The sequence below is a fragment of the Leucopleurus acutus genome (genome assembly GCF_964270905.1).
Source record: "Leucopleurus acutus genome assembly, chromosome: 16".
NCBI lineage: Eukaryota > Metazoa > Chordata > Mammalia > Artiodactyla > Delphinidae > Leucopleurus > Leucopleurus acutus.
In genome coordinates this window covers 34,775,439-34,793,744 of record NC_139158.1, presented here as the reverse complement: position 1 = coordinate 34,793,744, position 18,306 = coordinate 34,775,439, and the positions used below count along the sequence as shown (strand labels likewise).

Sequence of the window (18,306 nt, the reverse complement as noted above, 5' to 3'; positions counted from 1 at the left end):
GAAATGGTATGAAGAAACCCCAGCGCCGACACGCAGTCCTGCTTTAATCCTAACAGCCCATCATCAAGGTTGGTACTATTATTGCTTGCAGTGCAGATAAAGAAGCTGAGCCTGGGGAGGAAGGGAGAATTCCCTGGAGCCAGAAGGTCAGCGTTTATGCTGGTGACTGCTGCCACCCACCGCCAGTTTTTCAGATCGTCAATATTTCTAGATATTCAGTAATTGCTGAATAAATTTTCACCCCCACCCCCAAATCCTTGTCCTCTCTCTGCCCCTCTTACAGGCCCTGGGGATAAGCCCTTCTCCATTACCAAGTCATGCCACAACTACTGAAGCCTGTGCGCCTAGAGCCCATGTTCCGCAACAAGAAAAGTCACTGCAATGAGAAGCCCGCGCACCGTAACGAAGAGTAGATTCCACTCACTGCAACTAGAGAAAAGCCCGCATGTGGCAACAAAGACCCAATGCAGCCAAAAATAAATAAATAAATAAATAAATTAATTAATTAATTAATTAAATGTTTGCTCAATTCAACACCTATTTATTGAGCCCCAAGCCTATGCAAGGCATGAAATTAAGGGCTATGAAAGAGCCCCCACCAAAAGATAAGTAAGTCCTTATTGTCCAGAAGTTTATGGTCTAATAGGCAGGATTAAGAAAAGCACCCCAATAACTGTAATTCTAAAGATTTAGATTGCCTGGGTCAGGGTATTTTCATCCATTCTGCCCCATTTAGGCCTTGTATCCTAACTTAATTGTGAAAATACAGCTCAGTCCAATAAAATGCAGGGAAAGAGCAAGAAGGAAACAAAGACAAAGCATGATAATAGGAAATACAAAATAATATGGCAGGAGTAGGTCCAAACATATCATTCATTACAATAAATGTGCATGAGTTAAATTCACCTGCTAAAAGATAAGACTCTCAGGTGAGAACAGGAAGACAAAAAAAAAAGCCAGCTCTATGCCATTTTATAAGGCATGTACCTAAAACAAAATAACACAGGAAGGTTGAGAATAAAAGAAGAGAGTGCGACAGACTAGGCAACCGCTGCTTTAGCTCTTTTAAAGGAAGAGCAAGGTGCATATAACTCTATGGACAAGTTATATTGCTCATATACTTAAGGCAATCAGTGAAAACATGGGATTTGATGGCTGCACATCAAAAGACTGAAGTCTGGGCCCTGCTTCACTGATTCTGACTTAACTGGTCTGCAACAGGACCTGGGCATCACCTTCAAAGCTCAGATGATTCTAACGTGCAGGCAGGGCTGGGAACAAGGGAATGAACCACAGTCTTGTGTTACAGGGTTAGGGGAGCAGATTGAGGAAGAATCCCCAGGTCTCTGCAGGAAGGAAGTCTTGTAGAAAGCAATACCCAGGAAGCACCCAACAAATACCAGATTGACTGGTCAACTGACTGATAGGCTCCCTACTAGAAACTTCCATGGTAATTAGCTGGGTGTGGAGGAATTTACTGTCTATAAATCCTGGGGAAGTAGGTTCTAAAGTGAGAGGGCTGCTGGTGTAGTAACTCCGGCTCCGTTTCATGGCCCAATCTGTTTCTGCCCAGGGAAGACCTCCCCAAAAGTGTGTGCTTTGGGGCTCTCATTACAGACACACACACAGAAGTTCAAGCCACTTTGGGTAACACCAAGGCGTGTCTTGGAGATTTCTGCAAGGTTTAAATGGGGCTCAAGCCAATCTCAACACTCCCGGTTGTTACGACGTCATTCCGGGTTTGAGACCAGTGGACAAGGAGTACTGGCCTTGGTTTATGAAGCACCTACTATGTGCCTGATGCTTCACACATGTCACGTCCAGTTCTCTCCATTATCCTACACACCTCTGATTTGCAGATTCAAAACAGACCTCCCACCACTGCTTACTGAGCACCTGCTGTGTGCTAGGCATCGTTCCAGGGATGTGGCAGTGACCACACAGCCTGCAAAGTCCCTGCCTTCATGAAGCCCAGAGTGGGGCAGGAATGTGGCCAGCAGCACAGCTGACAAGAGGCACAGCTGGACCTGGAAGTCAGGTCTGCATCTCCCAAACCCAGGCTGTTTCTATTCTACCCACCAAGCCCTCCATCCCTGCCTTTAGCTTCAGCTTCCCTCTCAGTAACATGGGCGTTTTGTTGCCCAGTTTATAGTTGAGAAGAGTCAAGCTCCTTATCCGGAGCAGCAGGACTGCAGCCCGCTCTGTTCTTGGTGGCATAAACTCAGAATCCTTCCTCAACCTTCAACTAGAACCAAAAAGTCTCCACGCCCAGGATGGAGAAGCCATGAGAACCTTAAAAGCCATGAGTCTGAAATCTGAGCCCAGGCTGCTGGCGCAGCAAAGAATTCTGCACGTGACTGTTTTACTGCAGCTGCTCAGCCTTCCAGGGTCAGCAGGCCTTGATGGGGTGGAGCTACTGGCCAGCGAGCAGCCCATTGTGCATTTATCATATAAGACCTGACAAACCCTCTGCCCAGGAAAGGATGGGCTGGCGACCAGCTGGGACACCCAACCAGCCAGCTCGCCTGCTCCCAGCTCATAGCAGCTGAGACTCTGAAACTCTGAGCCTCACCTGGAAAAGACAGATGAGGGTAATATTATCTAAGAAGGACAATACAGTCATAATTTAGGGAGGTTGTTCCAAGCTAGGACTCAACCTCAGAGGCTGTCATGTGTTCACACCTTTCCCAGTTCCCATCCTGTTGTCCCCTCCCCCACTTCTGAGACTCTCCCTTTGTGTCTCTCCATCCAGAAACCTCTGGCTTGTCCTCCATTTTTTAAAAAGATAAATAAATAAATTTATTTATTTTTTGGCTGTGCTGGGTCTTCACTGCTGCACGTGGGCTTTCTCTAGCTGCGGTGAGCAGGGGCCACTCTTTGTTGCAGTTTATGGGCTTCTCATTGCGGTGGCTTCTCTTGTTGCGGAGCACGGGCTCTAGGCGCACGGGCGTCAGTAGTTGTGGCACGTGGGCTCAGTAGTTGTGGCACATGGGCTCTAGAGCGCAGGCTCAGTAGTTGTGGTGCACGGGCTTAGTTGCTCCACGGCATGTGGGATCTTCCCGGATCAGGGCTCGAACCCGTGTCCCTTGAATTGGCAGGCGGATTCTTAACCACCGTGCCAAGGAAGCCCTTGCAGCCTGTTTATGGAGCACACAGAAGATGGGGGATGGGACAAGGGACTCTCTGCTCAGGCCCTCCCATGCAGGAAAGGGAAGGGCTCTACCTGCCTGGAGGCAGGAAGGGGCACCTGGGGCCTCCCTCCCCAGGCTCAGGAGGATGGAAGACAGAAGACCCATCAAAAGCAGAGAGAACAAAGACCAAGGACCATTTCTGTCTTCGCACTCCTGAGACAGGCCGGGGCAGGCAGGCTGGGAGAGTGGCAGGTGGCACTGGCAACGCCCCGCACAGCCCTGCCTAGAGCGGAGAGGAGCTGGGACTCCTGGGTCCTCCTCCCTTGACAAAGAGCCTTGGAAACGCTCCCAAAGGCAGCTTCTCCCCCAGCCCCCAGGGCCCTCCAGAGGTCCCTCACCCTCCTTAGAGTGTTGCCTAAAAGGTATGAATTGAGCTCAGCCTCTCCCCACAAAACTCCCTGCTCCCAGATAAGTGCCCTGACGTGCCTGAAATGCCACCATTAGCAGCCATTGTTCTGTTCTGAATCTAATTTACTAGGTCTCGTTCCTTCTGCCAAGCGAACTGGGCAAGTGAGGGCAAAGCCAGAGAGAGGAGAGGCAGAAAGGGCTGCTGGGTGGAGTCAGGGATACAAAACCCAATGACTCCACCATCTGGCCTGCAGCAGTCCCAGAGACAGCTGCCACCAGCCCCAAGTACAGGTGGGGAGACCTAGTTTCCCTCCCCAGGGGCCCTGAGCCCCCCACATCAGCCATTTGTGAGCTGTGAGCCCAAGGTGAGTGCCTTTACTATTGGCCTCAGTGTTACCCTCTGTGAAATGGGACACCACCACCAGCCTGGCAGGCTCGGTGTCAGAATGAGATGCTATAACGTCCATGGCCATGCTGGGAGCACAGTAGGTGTTGAGAAATGGCTGCGTGGACCACTCGGTCCTGGTCACCCACATGGTGGGAGGTGGGCTTTGCTGACAGGGCCCTCCCCCAAACTGTTCAAGCTTTCCAGCTTCACTGATCAGCGCATGAGTGTCTCTCCACACTGTGCTGCGCGGCATGTGGGAGATTAGTTCCGTGACCAGGGATTGAACCCATGCCCCCTGAATTGGAAGCCCAGAGTCTTAACCATTGGACCGCCAGGGAAGTTTCTCCATGTATCTTCTTTTTTTAAAAAATATTTTATTTATTTATTTGGTTGCATCAGGTCTTAGTTGTGACACATGGGCTCCTTTGTTACAGCTCGCTGGCTCCTTAGTTGTGGCATGCGAACTCTTAGTTGCGGCATGCATGTGGGCTCTAGTTCCCTGACCAGGGATCGAACCCGGGTACCCTGCATTGGGAGCTCAGAGTCTTAACCGCTGCGCCACCAGGGAAGTCCCCCTCCATGTGTCTTCTTAAGTGGGGGTCCATGTGAATGCTGGGGTGATTGAATGAGAGTCAGCTGACCTCCTGCGCCACTTGGGCTGTAGCCTCCACAGCTGGAAGAAGACCAGCTGCCTGGTCACCTCTGGTCTCAGCACCATTCTCATCTTTAACAGCAGTGTGTGATTACCAATATTGGCTGCCATGATTTACTGAGCACCCACTGTAAGCCCTGGTCTGGGGCTGGGCCCATCACATGCATTATCTTGCTTGATCCACTAGTGACCTCACCAGCTGGGTGTTCCTGCATCACTCCCATTTCACAGATGAGGAAACTGAGACTCAGAGGTGTTACCTGATCTGCCCAAGGTCACACAGCTTAGGAGAGACAGAGCTGGGGCTTCAACTCAAACCTGGATGGCATCAAACTCTATGCTTTTAACCACCGAGAGGCCCAGGGTACCCCAGCTGGCTTCCAGGACACACAGCTCTTTCACCAGTCTCCAAAGCCTTGGGCCCTGCCTCCCACATAGGGCACCCCCTCCATTAGGACTGGGCCATTCTTGCAGGACTGTGCCCAGGTGAGGTCAGGAAGCGAGCCGAGGCTGTTGGGTGCTTACTGGGGCCCAGGCCTGTGTGGAGGGGCAAAATTAGCCCCATTTTACAGATAGGGAAGCTGAAGCTCACAGTGAGGCCAAATTTGTTTGCCAAAATCAAACACAGGCAGAATTCAGTCTAACTCCAGAACTGGATCTAACCACTCCATTTCTCCCAATGACAGGGCAGACACCTCCCCAGGAAGTCCTCCCTGATAGCCCAGGTCTCCCCGTAACCCTGACAGCCCTCACTTCAGACCAGTCAGGGAGCACCAGAGCCATCGGGCTGGAGACCTCGTCTGTCCAGCTCTACATCCCCCCGCACCAGGCTCCCATCACCACCACGACACAGTCCTGTAACCATACTAGTAATTAAGCAAAATTCCATCAAGTGCAGAGAGACTGTCAATGTCTCTTCCACATCCACCCCCACCGCCTGGGAATGGTACCCCTGGAGTTGTGCAGTGCACTGCCTGTCCATCATGGCATCCAGCTCAATCCCAGACACATAGTAGGTGCCTATTCGAATTTATTCAATAGTTATAATCATCATAGCTGCCGTGGACTGAGGCTTCCTATAATTCTCAACCCTTCCCTGCATTATTTCATTTAATCCTCATGCCAATATCACCAGGCAGGTACTACTTTTATGCCCATTCTACAGGTGAGAAAACAGAGGCTCAGAGAGGCCAAGCAGCTCTCTCTAGGTCACACAGCCGGGAAGCAGGGGCTGGCTGGAGCTGTACTCTCAGCCACAAAGCAGGGCGGTAGGACCAGGGCCCCTCGAGACCCTCCCTGCTGAGCTGGATACTATCCCCAGTGACCTGCACCATCAGGCCTGACCCTGTCATTAGTTCAGGTGTGCACACCAGTTCCCATACCTGTCATTAGGAACCAGGGCAATGAGAGCAGCTGAGTTCACACCCAGTTTCAGCTGCTAAAAGGCTGACAAACAGGGAGGGGTGGCTTTCTCCAAGGGGGCTCTCCATTCACTAATTTCTGTTCATTTGTGCAGTCCAAAGCCCGTGACTGCTGGGTGTGAAGGTCGCAAGTCCTGGTTCCTGGATCCCCTTTGCTGGGGACAGGGATGCTGACCCTCAGGCTGGGTAATTCCTATGTGCTGGGGGCATTCTCTCCATTGTTACATGTGCTCCTCCCAGCAACTCTATGCAGAAGATATTAGCACCATCCCTGCTTTGCAGACAAGGAAACTGAGGCTCAGAGAGGTTTCTGCCCACAGCAGATGTAGCAGAGCTGGGACCAGAGGTGAGGAGCTCCTAGCCTCCTCAATGCTGAATCTCACTGGCAACCCCGCCCGCCTTCCCCCAGACAGAGGAGGAGGGCCCCAGAAAACTCAGGGTGCAAGAATAACTTGGGGGTCAGCACCCTGTGACCAGCAACCACATCTTAGAGTTACAGGTACAGGGCTATGCACTCGGTAACACTCAAGAGATTCTTGTTGACAGAATTGGGCAAGAGGCAACCCCCCACCCCACAATCTGGTCCATGAACTTGTCCTCACCAAGGGGAAGGGGCAGAGGGACATGCTGGGCTTGTATGACCATGGGCACCTGGCTCCTACCCAGGGCTGTGACTGTGTGGGGCCACGGGGGTGTGATGGAAGAGTCTCTCACCCCATCTTGGGGAGAGAATCAGAAAGGCTTCCTGGAGAAAGAGATCTCTAAGCTGAGATCAGTCATTCAGCCAGGGGCAGAGGGTGGCTGCTTTGGGCCAGGAGTATTGAGAGGGGTAGGACCTGTGTCCTTGCCACCCTGAGTCCCTGAAGCTGTAAAGGATGGGAATTCCTTCCTTCCTACCCTCTGCTGGGAAGGCCAAGACCCTCCCAGCTTGTCTGGATTCATTATAACTTTTGTTAGGTCCAAGCCCAGCCCTTGGGGAACTGGATGGATGGAGAGCTGGAGGAAGGGGGAGCTTGAGCGATGGGTGAGGCAGAGGGCAGGGCGAGGCTGGCCCATCTCCTGGTGTGTGGGTGTGTGCGTGTGTGAAGGACTGGAGGGGCCCCAGTCTTGGTGGGGGGAGAACAGAATAGTCCTCCGTGCCTGGCACGGAGCATTTGATTGTGCAACGTCTGAAAGAACAGTTCAGGGACTGGACGGGACCCCAGCTGGGTTTGAGAGCCAGCTGGACTCAGCCACAGAGGAACAGCACGCAGGGCCCTGCCCATTCCCTGGGGATGTGAAAGACCAGGGAGGCTTGTGTGTACGTGTATGTGTGTGTGGGGGGGGCGGGAATCTTGGGAGGGGAGGGGAAGAAATGTCTTTGAGCTTGAAACAATGCAAAGGAGAGAGGGGGCAGTGGGGTCACAGGACAGGGGAGTTTCTGAAAGGACTGGAACTCAAAGAAATGGAAGGCTCACACTCCCCATGCCAGTGCCCAGGCCGCCTGCACCTGTCAGACAGGTCTGCCTGGACTGGACCACAGGGGCAGGGTGGGAGCCCAGGCCAGAGTGTCCTCACTTTCATCTGGGGCCTGGGAGGGAGTGAGGGACAGCTTTCGGTGGAGGGGGTGTCTCAGGTGAGGGCACTTTGGCGTGGATACTCCCAGGCAGGTGGGCTATGCAATTGCTGAGTTCCCCACCTGCCTGAAGCCCCTTGTCGAGAGAAGTCTGGTAAAGGCTCCCTCCCAGCTAGGAGGCCCCGCCCCATTTTCCTTAGAGAGAGGACAAGGCAGGGTCTGATTCTGCCCCCACTCTCGATCTTAGCATCTCCAGTTATGAAGTGAATACATTAGGCTTAAAACCGACGTGGGCTGCCGTTTCAAAGCAAACACATTGAGACACGTTATTCCCTTCCCAGGCAGCCCTGAGAACCCGAGGCTTAGAGACGCCACCAGTTTCGGGGCTTTGTGATTTTTCAGGGGGCAGCCACGCCCCTAAGAAATCACGGAGGGAGAAGGCCCCATCGTCTCTCAGCCGATGCGCAGACCCCGGGGCGGGTGGTGGACAAGGGGTGCTCAGCCCAGGTTCCCTAACCCGACCCCACACCCACCGGTTCCCCTGGACCAGGTTCTGGAGCGCAGGATGGCAGGTGCTGGGAAGTGCTGCCGCAGGTGGCACAACCCCATCAGGCGCCCCCCCCCCATCCCCGCCTGCCTGACGCCAGGAGCACCTGCGCGCTCTCCAAGAAGCACTGGTGAACGCCCGCCACTCAACGCCTCACGCTCCAGCTAAATTTCACGGCCCGGGTGCGCCCCTAGACGATGCTTAGGTCCCCTGCGCACCCCACTCCCCGGCCTTGGGTGTAGCGTCCTCCAGAGGACACACCACTCTCCACCCTGGCTGTGCTTCCTGGCCCAGGAGGACCCCTGGCGCAAGGGCGACCCCGCAACACCGAGGTCCCCTGTACCTCCAGCTAAGTTCCTCGCCCTCTAAGCACCCAAGCCAGTGCTCTCTGGGCTCCTAGAACTCTCCGGTGCCAAATAGCGTGTTTTCCCTCGGCGCCCCCAGCCCATCCGCATCCCCACCTTGGCGGTGCTTCCCAGCTCAAGGGTGGCCCTCGGGCCCCGCGTTCCCGCGAGTCGCGCACTCCTGGCTGGGTTCCCAGCCCCCTGGGCCTCCCAGGGCAGTGCTTCCTGCGCACCCCCCCATCCCCTCAGCCCTCGAGGCTCGGCTGTGCCCCCCACGACCTGGGCGGTGCATCCCGGCCCAGCGCGCCGCGAAGCGCGCTGCGCATGGGCGCCTCCTCACCTGCGGGTCCGAACCGTGGGGCTGTATTTGCCTTTGTTTCTCTTCTTGAAGAGCGAGTTCATGGTGGCGCTCGGGGTGGGCGGGTGGGACGTCGGGTCGCGGCGCCGGTCAGGGCACTGGGCTGCGGAGGCCCCGGTGCGCACCAAAGGGCGAGCAGCGAGCACAGGTGAGCGAGCGGCGACGCTGGAGCCCCGAGTGCTGCGCGGCGGCGGCGCGCGGTCACTACTCGCGGGGGGCGGGGCTCTCGCAGGCCACTGGCTCTCCCAGCCGCTCCCGAGAAGGTGGTGCTTACCTTCCCGGAGGAGGGGCACCAGGCGGGCGGGGCTTCCAGGCTCGTGCGGCGCCGGGCCAGATCGAGTGGGGCGTCCGCTCTGGACTGGGGGTGGGGACACCGGGTCTTGTCAGGACACAGCCCACCGCCCAGCACGGACATTCGAGATGCTGGGCAGGCGGGCGGGGGCTCACTGGCCACTTTCCCGAGCGTGCTCAGTATCCCCCTCACCCCCGCGCTCCGGGCCTGGCTCCCCCCTGACTGAGGGCCCCATCTGGCTCTCTGCTGCCCCTCTTGGGCATCAGCTCTCCCTTCTCGTTGGCTGAACCCAGGTGGGTGCCCACCTCCCAGGTGTGGCAGACACTGGATGGGTCTCTATGCCTCGGATAGCTAGCGAATTACATTCAGGTGGTAGCAGTGTCGATGGCAATTGAGAGAAGGGAGCTCTGGAGTGCGCCCGCCTGAGTTCAAATCCTGCCGCTACAGTCAGCTGACTCCTTGGCAAGGCTTCTTGCCGTTCCCAACCTCAGTTTCCTTATTTGTCAAACAGTGATAACAACTGTCCTCCATCCCATAGGAGGTTCCTGTAGTTAATTCACACAAAGCACTTAGCACAGCGCCCGAAGTGCCAAGTTAGACTGTGCCAGCACGAGTCCAGGTTAGACCGTGGCCCTGTTGCGCCGTGTGCCAGTAGAGAAGGCTGCAGTTAGCAGACAGTGAACTGAGTCTGGAGGTGAGCCAGAGTGGGGCCCTGGCAGCGGGGAGGGTTCAGCACCACTCTGGAGGGCGCTGGGGGTTCTGAGCTCAGCTGGGAAGGAGGAACACACATTCCCCCGGGAGATGCCAGAAGGCATTGGAGATAAGCTATGGCCAAAGGGCTCAAATGGGGAGCAATGAGGTCTGAGAGGCAGAGAAAAAGGGGCCCCCACTGGGTATCCAGAGTCCTCAGGGCAGTCCCTTCCCCAGCTGTTTTTTATTTTAAAAATAAGGAGGTGGGGCTTCCCTGGTGGCGCAGTGTTTGAGAGTCCGCCTGCCGATGCAGGGGACACGGATTCGTGTCCCAGTCCGGGAAGATCCCACATGCAGCGGAGCGGCTAGGCCCGTGAGCCATGGCCGCTGAGCCTGCGCGTCCGGAGCCTGTGCTCCGCAACGGGAGAGGCCACAACAGTGAGAGGCCCGTGTTCCGCCAAAAAATTAAATAAATAAAAAATAAAAATAAAATAAAAATAAGGAGGTTGGTGGGGAAGTTGATGCCTACAGGCTTTTCCTGTCCCAGACCCCAGAGCATCTGAGAATAATGTCCTTTAGGCCACTGGTGTCCCTGCCACCAAAGGACTTCAGTTTTGAAGCGTTACAGAGACTTTAGGAAAACCTTATTCCTAAGGGGGCATCTGCAGATGGGCTTAAGCGGGTCTGTGGATCCTCCTACAGTTGCTTTCAAAATGTGTGTGTCCAAATGTGCATTTTTGGGGGGAGGGTCTATCTCTTTCAACGGGTTCATTCATTGACTCATTCAACAGACATGAACACTCTCCCAGCCTTGGCTGCCTGGTTCTTCTGCGTTGATGAGGAAAGGGAAAAACCAAAAAGCAGCAAAGAGCCTTTCTCTTAAGGGAGGGGGAATGACACATAATTATAATAATAGTAATAATAATAATAAATTGATGACCTCAAATTGTTAACCTTTCAAAAGGAGGGGGAATGACACATATTAATAATGATAGTAATAATAATAATAAATTGATGACCTCAAATTGTTAACTTTTCAAAGGGGTCTGGGGACCTAAAAAGGATAAAGGACCCTGGGGGGTGCCGCAGCTCAGGATCTCCAGGGGAGTTTGTAAAATGCAGATTCCAGGGCCTTGACACACCCCCAGCTCCTGACTGGGGAGCACAGGAAGGGTCCCAGGAATCTGAACTTTTAGCAAGTGCCCCTGGTGGTCCCTGGCCTCTTATGAGAAGTCAGGAGTGAGGGATCCTGCCTGCAGCTCCCCACCTGCTCAGGTGGAGAAACCTGAACAGACCTTCCAGTCAAACCTAACCTTTCTTTCCCCCCTGAACTTGGCTCTGCCTGGCTCCTCTCTCAGACGCCCGTCCTAGGCGGGGAGTTCCTCACAAGGCAGCCGAGGGCTTGAGCAATTCCCTCCATCCTGAAGGGACTTCCCTTCCCAAGTCTGAGGTTAGGACAGGGGTTGGCCGGCACCTAGAGACTGCAAGTCCAGCCAGCCGACATTGGGAGCAGGTGTCAGGGAGGAGCCAAGGCTTCAGCACACAGGCTGGGCAGGCGCAGGGACCCGGGGTCTACAGAAGCCCGAACTGTGGACAAAGCTTGCTCACCCAGGACCCCTTCCTGCACCCCAGGTGAGCCAAAGGGCTCAGGAAGGAACACTGTCCATCACCCTGCTTTATGGCACAACCCTGCGTGGAAACCCTTTTCCTTCCTTCTCCTGACTACCTTTCCCTTGGAGGCTAAACCTACCTTAGGGAACATTCATGGCAGTAGTGTTGCCAGGGAGGAGGCCCTGGAAACAACCTGCTGGCCACTGGGATCAGGGTCAGGTGGTTAAATAACCCAGGGCATATCTACACCGGGAAGACCATGCAGCTGGAAAAGAATGTAGTCAGGCACCAGCAGCAAAGTGTGAGGGAGAAGCAGGGAATGTATGTGCATATACACACAGAAAACTTCTGGAAGGTTCCACAACAAACTGCTAGCCATGAGTCCCCTCAGGAGAGAAATCTGAATTTTCATTATACGCTCTTTTATAGTGTTTGGATTTTATTTTATTTTTTAAAATTTCCTTTGGATATTATTTTTATATGTACTTAGATTGCTTTTCCAATGGCTTTTTTCAGCTACTCTTTAAAAACTCATTTCAAAATGACCCAAGCCTGGCATTCCCTCTTCCCAGAGCCTTCCCTGCCGCCCTCTCCCCTGCCCCCTCCCTACTTTGTGCCCCTCTGTCAGTGCCCACTCAGTACCACACTCTATGGTACTAACCTCCTTCCTTGTAGGACATTCTGACTGGACTGAAAGATACTGGTTGATAAGGATTTTGGAAGATATAACACTTGGGCAAAATAGAACCCATGCTGAGGAAAGAAGCCTCTCTACCTTCAAGTTGCTGATAGTCTAAGGTCAGAGACAAAGATACAACAACTACAAAGCCAGACTTCCCTGGTGGTCCAGTGGTTAAGAATCCGCCTTCCAATGCAGGGGACGTGGGTTCGATCCCTGGTCAGGGAACTAAGATCCCACATGCCGTGGGGCAACTAAGTCCATGCGCCACAACTAGAGAGCCTGTGCACGGCAATGAAGGACCCTGCAGGCCGCAGAGAAGATCCCACATGCCACAACTAAGACCTGATGCAGCCAAATTAATTAATTAATCAATTAATTAATTAAAAACAAATACAAAGCCAACTGGGATGAGTCTGGGGAGAAGAGCGTTATCAGAGCTCTGAAGATGGGGAGGAGGGGGAGCAGCCTGGGGAGTCCTGGGGTGGAGTCCTTGCTCAGTCCTTTTCACTTATGTGAACAGCTTGTGGGCAGGTCATTTTGTCTCTCTGAGCCTCAGTTTTCCTCATCTGTGGAATGGGCACAACTATAGCATCCACCTCCTAGGGTGAGATCCCATGTGTTAAGCACTTGGTATGCCCCCTGGCACTGAGTGAGGGCTCCACAAATGGGAGGAGATTACCTCTGCAGCTGGAGGCTCGTGCTCATGGGGTTGAGGGTTACAAGCAATTACAGGAACCCCTCCAAAATGTGTCAGAACTCTGGACTTCTCCAAACTTTCATATCTTCCTTCTCCACACCTCCTAGAAAAGTGAAATCTGGCTTTTGGGAGGGAACCTAAGTAGAGACCTCCAGGTTAGCAGGCTTGTAGCTCAGCTGCTGAGTGACAGCTGTGACACATGATTTAATGCCATTTCTCATTTATTGAGGACCAACTCCGTGCCAGGCAACATGGCATGTGGCCAACATGCTTCAGCTGATTGACTCTCCCCAAGGACCCATACCGGTGAAGCCTTCCCAGTCCTCCCCCGCAGGAGGAAGCTCTCTTATCTCATGTTCCAGGGAAGAGCACTGAGAGGCCCCGTGCCCAGCTGGGCTGGTTCCTGGGTTAGCCTGCTCTGGCTCCGCGCCCTCAGACCCCCACCCGCCTCCACCCTCCTGGGCTCGGGCATAGGGGCCAGGCTTCCGCTGACTAGGCTGGGCCCAGCCCAGGTGCTTCAGGGAGAATTAGCAGATTGAGGGAGGAATTTGAGTTGTGCTGCACCATCCCTCCTCCCTCCAGTCTCTAAAATCTGCTTTCTGAGCTGGTGCTGCTGTGTATGTGTGTGTGTGTGTGTGTGTGCACATGTGTACACGCGTGTGCACGCTGCTCTGTGGGCAGGCCGGACGGGATGGGAGCTGTGACCTGGCCCTGTGAGTTCTCCTCTGGGCAGATGGGATTTGTTTGCTTCCATGGAGCCCTCTTATGCCAAGTGACTCATCTGCTCTGCCTGTGCCGTGGGGTGGGGTCTCAGGGAGAGTGTTTGCTTTCCTGTGGTTTACATGACGGTTAACCTCACGGAGATAGTATCTGTAGGGCCATCCTGCTCCCTGGCAACCAGGCCCCTGAACTCTGTCCCCTCCCTACAGCTGGGCCAGGCTGCCGGCTCCCAGGAGGACCACCATCTTCTGAAGGGTCACCCACACCCTCCCTATTTGCTGTCAATGTTTCCCCAGCAGCTGGAGAGGTGCTCACTCACTCCCTGGCTGGCTCGGGTGTTTCTGTGAACCAGTTTGAAACAAGAAGGGCAGCATTGCCCCAGTCCTGGAGAGAGGGGTGTGCAGGTTCCTTACCACAGAGCCTTTTCCTCCTAGGGCGGAGGCCCAGCCCATTCTCCTGCAGACAGTCATTCTCCCATCTCCAATGGTATGGCCTCACCCCAATCTGGGGAGCATTTAAAAATACAGATTCCAGGGTCCCTCTTCTGAGATTACAGGTGGGTGGGTCTTGGTACAGCCCAGGAATCTGCATGTTAACAAACACATACTCCCTGGGATGCTGAAGCGTGTGGGTTTCTGGGCCACCCTGAGAAACACAGCTGTGAACAGAAAGAGATGCAGCCCATGCTCAGGCCCTGGTCTATACCTGCCTGGGAAGAACCCACAGGCTGTAGCTTGAGGCCAACCTCTGTGTGAATCTGGCTCTACCATACAACCAGCTGTGTGACCTTGGGTATGTGGCTTAACCTCTCTGAACCGGGTTTCCCCATCTGTAAAATGGGGATGAGCCAGCGCTTGGTGATGTGTGCAGAGCACCTGGCATGGAGGTCCCTCTCCTCCCTGCCCTCCAAGGGGACAGGAGGGGGCTGGCCCAGCTTCACCCTGAGTTTTGTAACATGTATTTACTTTTCTTGCAAAACAATGCAGGGGATGGAAAATCATGTTGGCCCTCCAGCCCACATGGGCTGACACACTCAGCCCTGGGCTGGGGGCCTAGTGAGCTCCCCACAGCCCCCCTGGGACCAGAGGGGAGGCTGGGCCCTGGCAGCAGGGACAGGAGAAGGTACATGGTGAGTCACCCACTCGGCCTGCCCCTGAGTCATCCCCCAAGAATGTGATTCAGGCCCCCACCGGCCCAGGGCCCCTGGAAGGCTGCCCCATCCTGGCCACCTATTTACTGCCTGCCAGGCAGCCCCACTCTGCTGCTCCCCAAGGGAGCCACTGCTCAGATGACCTTCCTGCTGGCCCTCTCTGGATGCAGGTGTGCACCTGTACACCTGTGTCTGCTGTCAAAGTATTCAAACAGCTCCTGACCAGCGGTTGAATAGGGGCTGGAGGTCCTGGCCACCCTGGCCCTTGCCCCAGGACCCAGCCACTGAGGGGTTAACCCTCTGCTCAGCCGGGGAACTCTTGGACCTGGCCTCACCCACAGGCTGGCATCCACTCTGGCCCAGCCAGACTGCCCCATCATCGCATCTTGTAGATCCAGGCTTCATCTTGAACTCTGGGTGGCTTTCCAGCACAACCTACCCCACATCTCTGGACACCTCATTTCAAGCCCATCCCTGGGCCTCTTAGATCAAGCTGTGAGGGCCACTCAGTGAGGAGGTCACGCTGTCAGGGCAGTGAGTGGAGCTGGATGGGGCCATGGGGCCAGACAGGCTCTGCCAGGCCTGGGATCCTCGCAGGACAGGTTATCCAACCCAACCCCAAAACTCCCCTCCCCACGACCAAGCTTACTTCCTCCTGCCCTGCCTGCCAGGGCTCATGCTGCCCAGACCGGTGGGGCTACATTTCTGGGGCCAGTGTGTTACAGCCCCTGGGAATGGCCTAGGTCAGGAGGGCAGGACCCCATTCCCTCCTGTGCCTGGGGGCCTGAGTAATGGCCAGGCCAGGACACAGGGGAGAGAATATGGAATCAAATCAGGTTTTAGCTTGAAGCCAACCTGGATTTGAATCCTGGCTCTGCCATGCGCCCAGCTGTGTGATCTTAGGCAGGGGGCTTAACCTCACTGAACCTCAATTTCTCCATCTGTAAAATGGGGAAGAGCCAGGGAGCTAAGATGTCAAATCCCAGCTCCTTCATTTCCTAGCCATGTGACCCTGGGGAAATGTCTTCAACTCTCCGAACTTGGGTTTCTCCATCTGCAAAATGGGGACTCTCTGGCACCTGCTCCATAGAGTCTTAAAAGGATTCGGTGAAGTAAGACACATAACAATGACACACAATAACAACATCTGTTGAGTGTTTACTATATGCCAGGCCCTGTGCTAAGTGCTTGGCTCGGAGGGTCGGCACTGTGTTTTCTAGCTTCGTTGAGGTGTGATGGGTGTACAACAGAGTGTATATATTTAAAGTGTACCATCTGATGAGTTTTGACACAAGCACACAATGGTGAAACCATCGCCACAACAAAGATGACAAACTGGCCCTCTTCCTCTCCCCATTTTTCAGATGTGGAAACTGAAGCTCCAAGGCATTCAGTGCCTGCTCAGGAAGGTCAGGAGGGGCCTCAGGATTTAAACCCTGCGGTCTGAGCCAGCACCCTTGTCTCCACCTCCATCACCATTCAGCAGGTGCCAGGCACAGAGTAAGTGCCCAGTGTCATGTTGAATGAATGAATGAGTGAGTGAATGAGAGGGTCACTGCACCACGGTCCTGGGGAAGATCCCCAGAGGAGGACCAACCAAGGGCTAGTAGGTCCTGAGTCAGGACCATGGTGGAAGAGAAGGGAGTTATTCGTCCATTCGTCCAATATTTATTGAGCACCTACTATGTAACAAGTCCTGCTCTAGGCACTCAGGATACAAGTGGAATACAATGGACACATGTTCCTGCCTTCAGGGAGTTGGCGGCAGAGGATTGGGGTGGGGACGGTGTAAGTATGAGGTCCCTGGTGGATGATGGCACCTCTCCCATGTCCCCAAGGATGGAGCACCCCAGGCACAGTCACAGACTGGGGGTCCCGGGGATACTGTGAGGAAAGTGTCCAGACCCCAGGCTGAGGCTGGTTGGAGCCTCTCACTGGAGGCAGGCAGGGACCCCAGGTTCCCTCCTCCTTCTCCTCCCTCCTGAGCATCACTGATGTTTCCATGGGAATCAGGTTTCTTTGTCCCGAGGGGAGGATCTTGACCTCTTGCCCACAAAGTGCCTCCCACATGTTCACCCATCCATTTATGGAGTACCTACTGTACACCCCGTCCTGGGGATACAGTAGCTAACAAGATACAGCCTGTATGCCCCGGTCTGGGACGAGAAAGGGCTAGAAAATCAAGCCGACAACCGCATTTAAATAAGTGAAATGACTTAAATGCCCATCCACGGGGCAGCGGCAGATGAACGATGAAAGCATCAGGCTCTGGAAAGGTGGATGGGGGTCAGGAAGGCGGGGGTCCGTAGGCCTTGCAGGAAAGGAAGTCTAGGCTGTAGCAAGTGAACCAGTGTGTTTTTGCCATTTGTGATTTAAACTAGAGCTGCCCCTATGTCCGCGAGTTTGCGTGTCTACCCCAGTCTGGACCTGCCCGGGCCCTTTGTCCACTCTCTCTGCTGAGGTCAAACATTCCTGCTCTGGACCCAGGAGGCCCAGTCACCACAGGCTGCCCTCCCGGGCCATTCTCTGGTCACTGGCTCAGTCTTAATCCCTCACCCGGGCTCAGGCCTCGGAACCGATGAGTCAACACAAGCCGGCTCTGGACAAACACCCCCTCCTCCTGGCCCTGGGGTCCCTACTCCACACCCACCCAGTTCATCCTCTTCCCAAGAAAGGGTGCAACCTCTGCTGGTCCAGGGATGACTCAGAGCAGCCCTGGCCAAAGGAACTTCCTGCAATGCCGGAAATACTCTGTATTTTAAGGGAGGCACGAGCCACGTGTAGCTATTGAGCGCTTGGAATGTGGCTCGTGCAACTGGATGTTTAATTTTGTTGTTTATATTTTTTATTTACATGAACATATGACATGTTAAATAGCTGCCTTTGGGACTTCCCTGGCAGTCCAGTGGTTAGGAATCTGCACTTGCATTGCAGGGGGCGTGGGTTTGTTCCCTGGCTGGGGAGCTAAGATCCCGCATGCTGTGCAGTGTGGCCAAATAAATAAATAAATAGCTGCCTGTGACTGCTGACTGTCACATCGGGTGGCCCCAGGCAGAGGGGAGAAGTGGATGGCCCGGAACCCTGGCCTCTCCTCAAAGCAGGGGCAGCTTGGGGTAGGGGATGGTTGGGCAGCTAGGGCCTCAGGGACTGAGCTGTGGGGGTCACTTGGGGTCTGTTGAAGGGGCCAAGTTTAGCTTTCAGAGCCTGAGGCTGTCTGCCCCTAGCCCCTTGGTCTGACCCAGCTTGGTGGGCAGAATCATGACCCGAGCTGACCTCTTGATGTTGGAGTGTCGTCTCCAGCACCATGGGCCAGCCTCCTTCATCCCTCCCAGACCTCTGACTCAACGCAATCGCAGCCCTACCTCTTCCTCTGCCCGTCCCTGCTCCCCGGCGCTGTTCTGACTTGGATGGGGGGGCTGGCGTAACATCTAATCTGCTGAAAGGCAAGAGCGACACTCCTCCTTTCAACCTAGAGGAGTCAGAGGCCACAGCGGTCCTGGCCCAGGTCCCCCTGAACACAGAGCTTGGGTGCAGGGGCTTTGCTTTTGAAAGTGACCCTCGGGGAGGGACATGGGGGAGAGCACCCCAGGAGAGGCAAATCAACCCAGGGTACAGTCACAAGCTGGGCCCTGCAGTGGGCTAATGGTGGTCCCCCAAAGA

The 18,306-nt window shown here is 54.6% G+C and overlaps 1 protein-coding gene across 1 annotated transcript in view; it reads right to left on the bottom strand.

Annotated features, from left to right (window-relative positions):
* The window catches only part of PPL (periplakin), a 43,245-nt gene extending 34,391 nt beyond the window's left edge, over positions 1 to 8,854 (bottom strand). The window contains exon 1 of the mRNA XM_082857125.1: positions 8,787 to 8,854. Within this exon, the coding sequence (XP_082713251.1) occupies positions 8,787 to 8,848 (62 nt within the window). The 5' untranslated portion in view covers positions 8,849 to 8,854. The remainder of the gene's footprint in view (positions 1 to 8,786) is intronic.
* Positions 8,855 to 18,306: the final 9,452 nt, after the last annotated feature.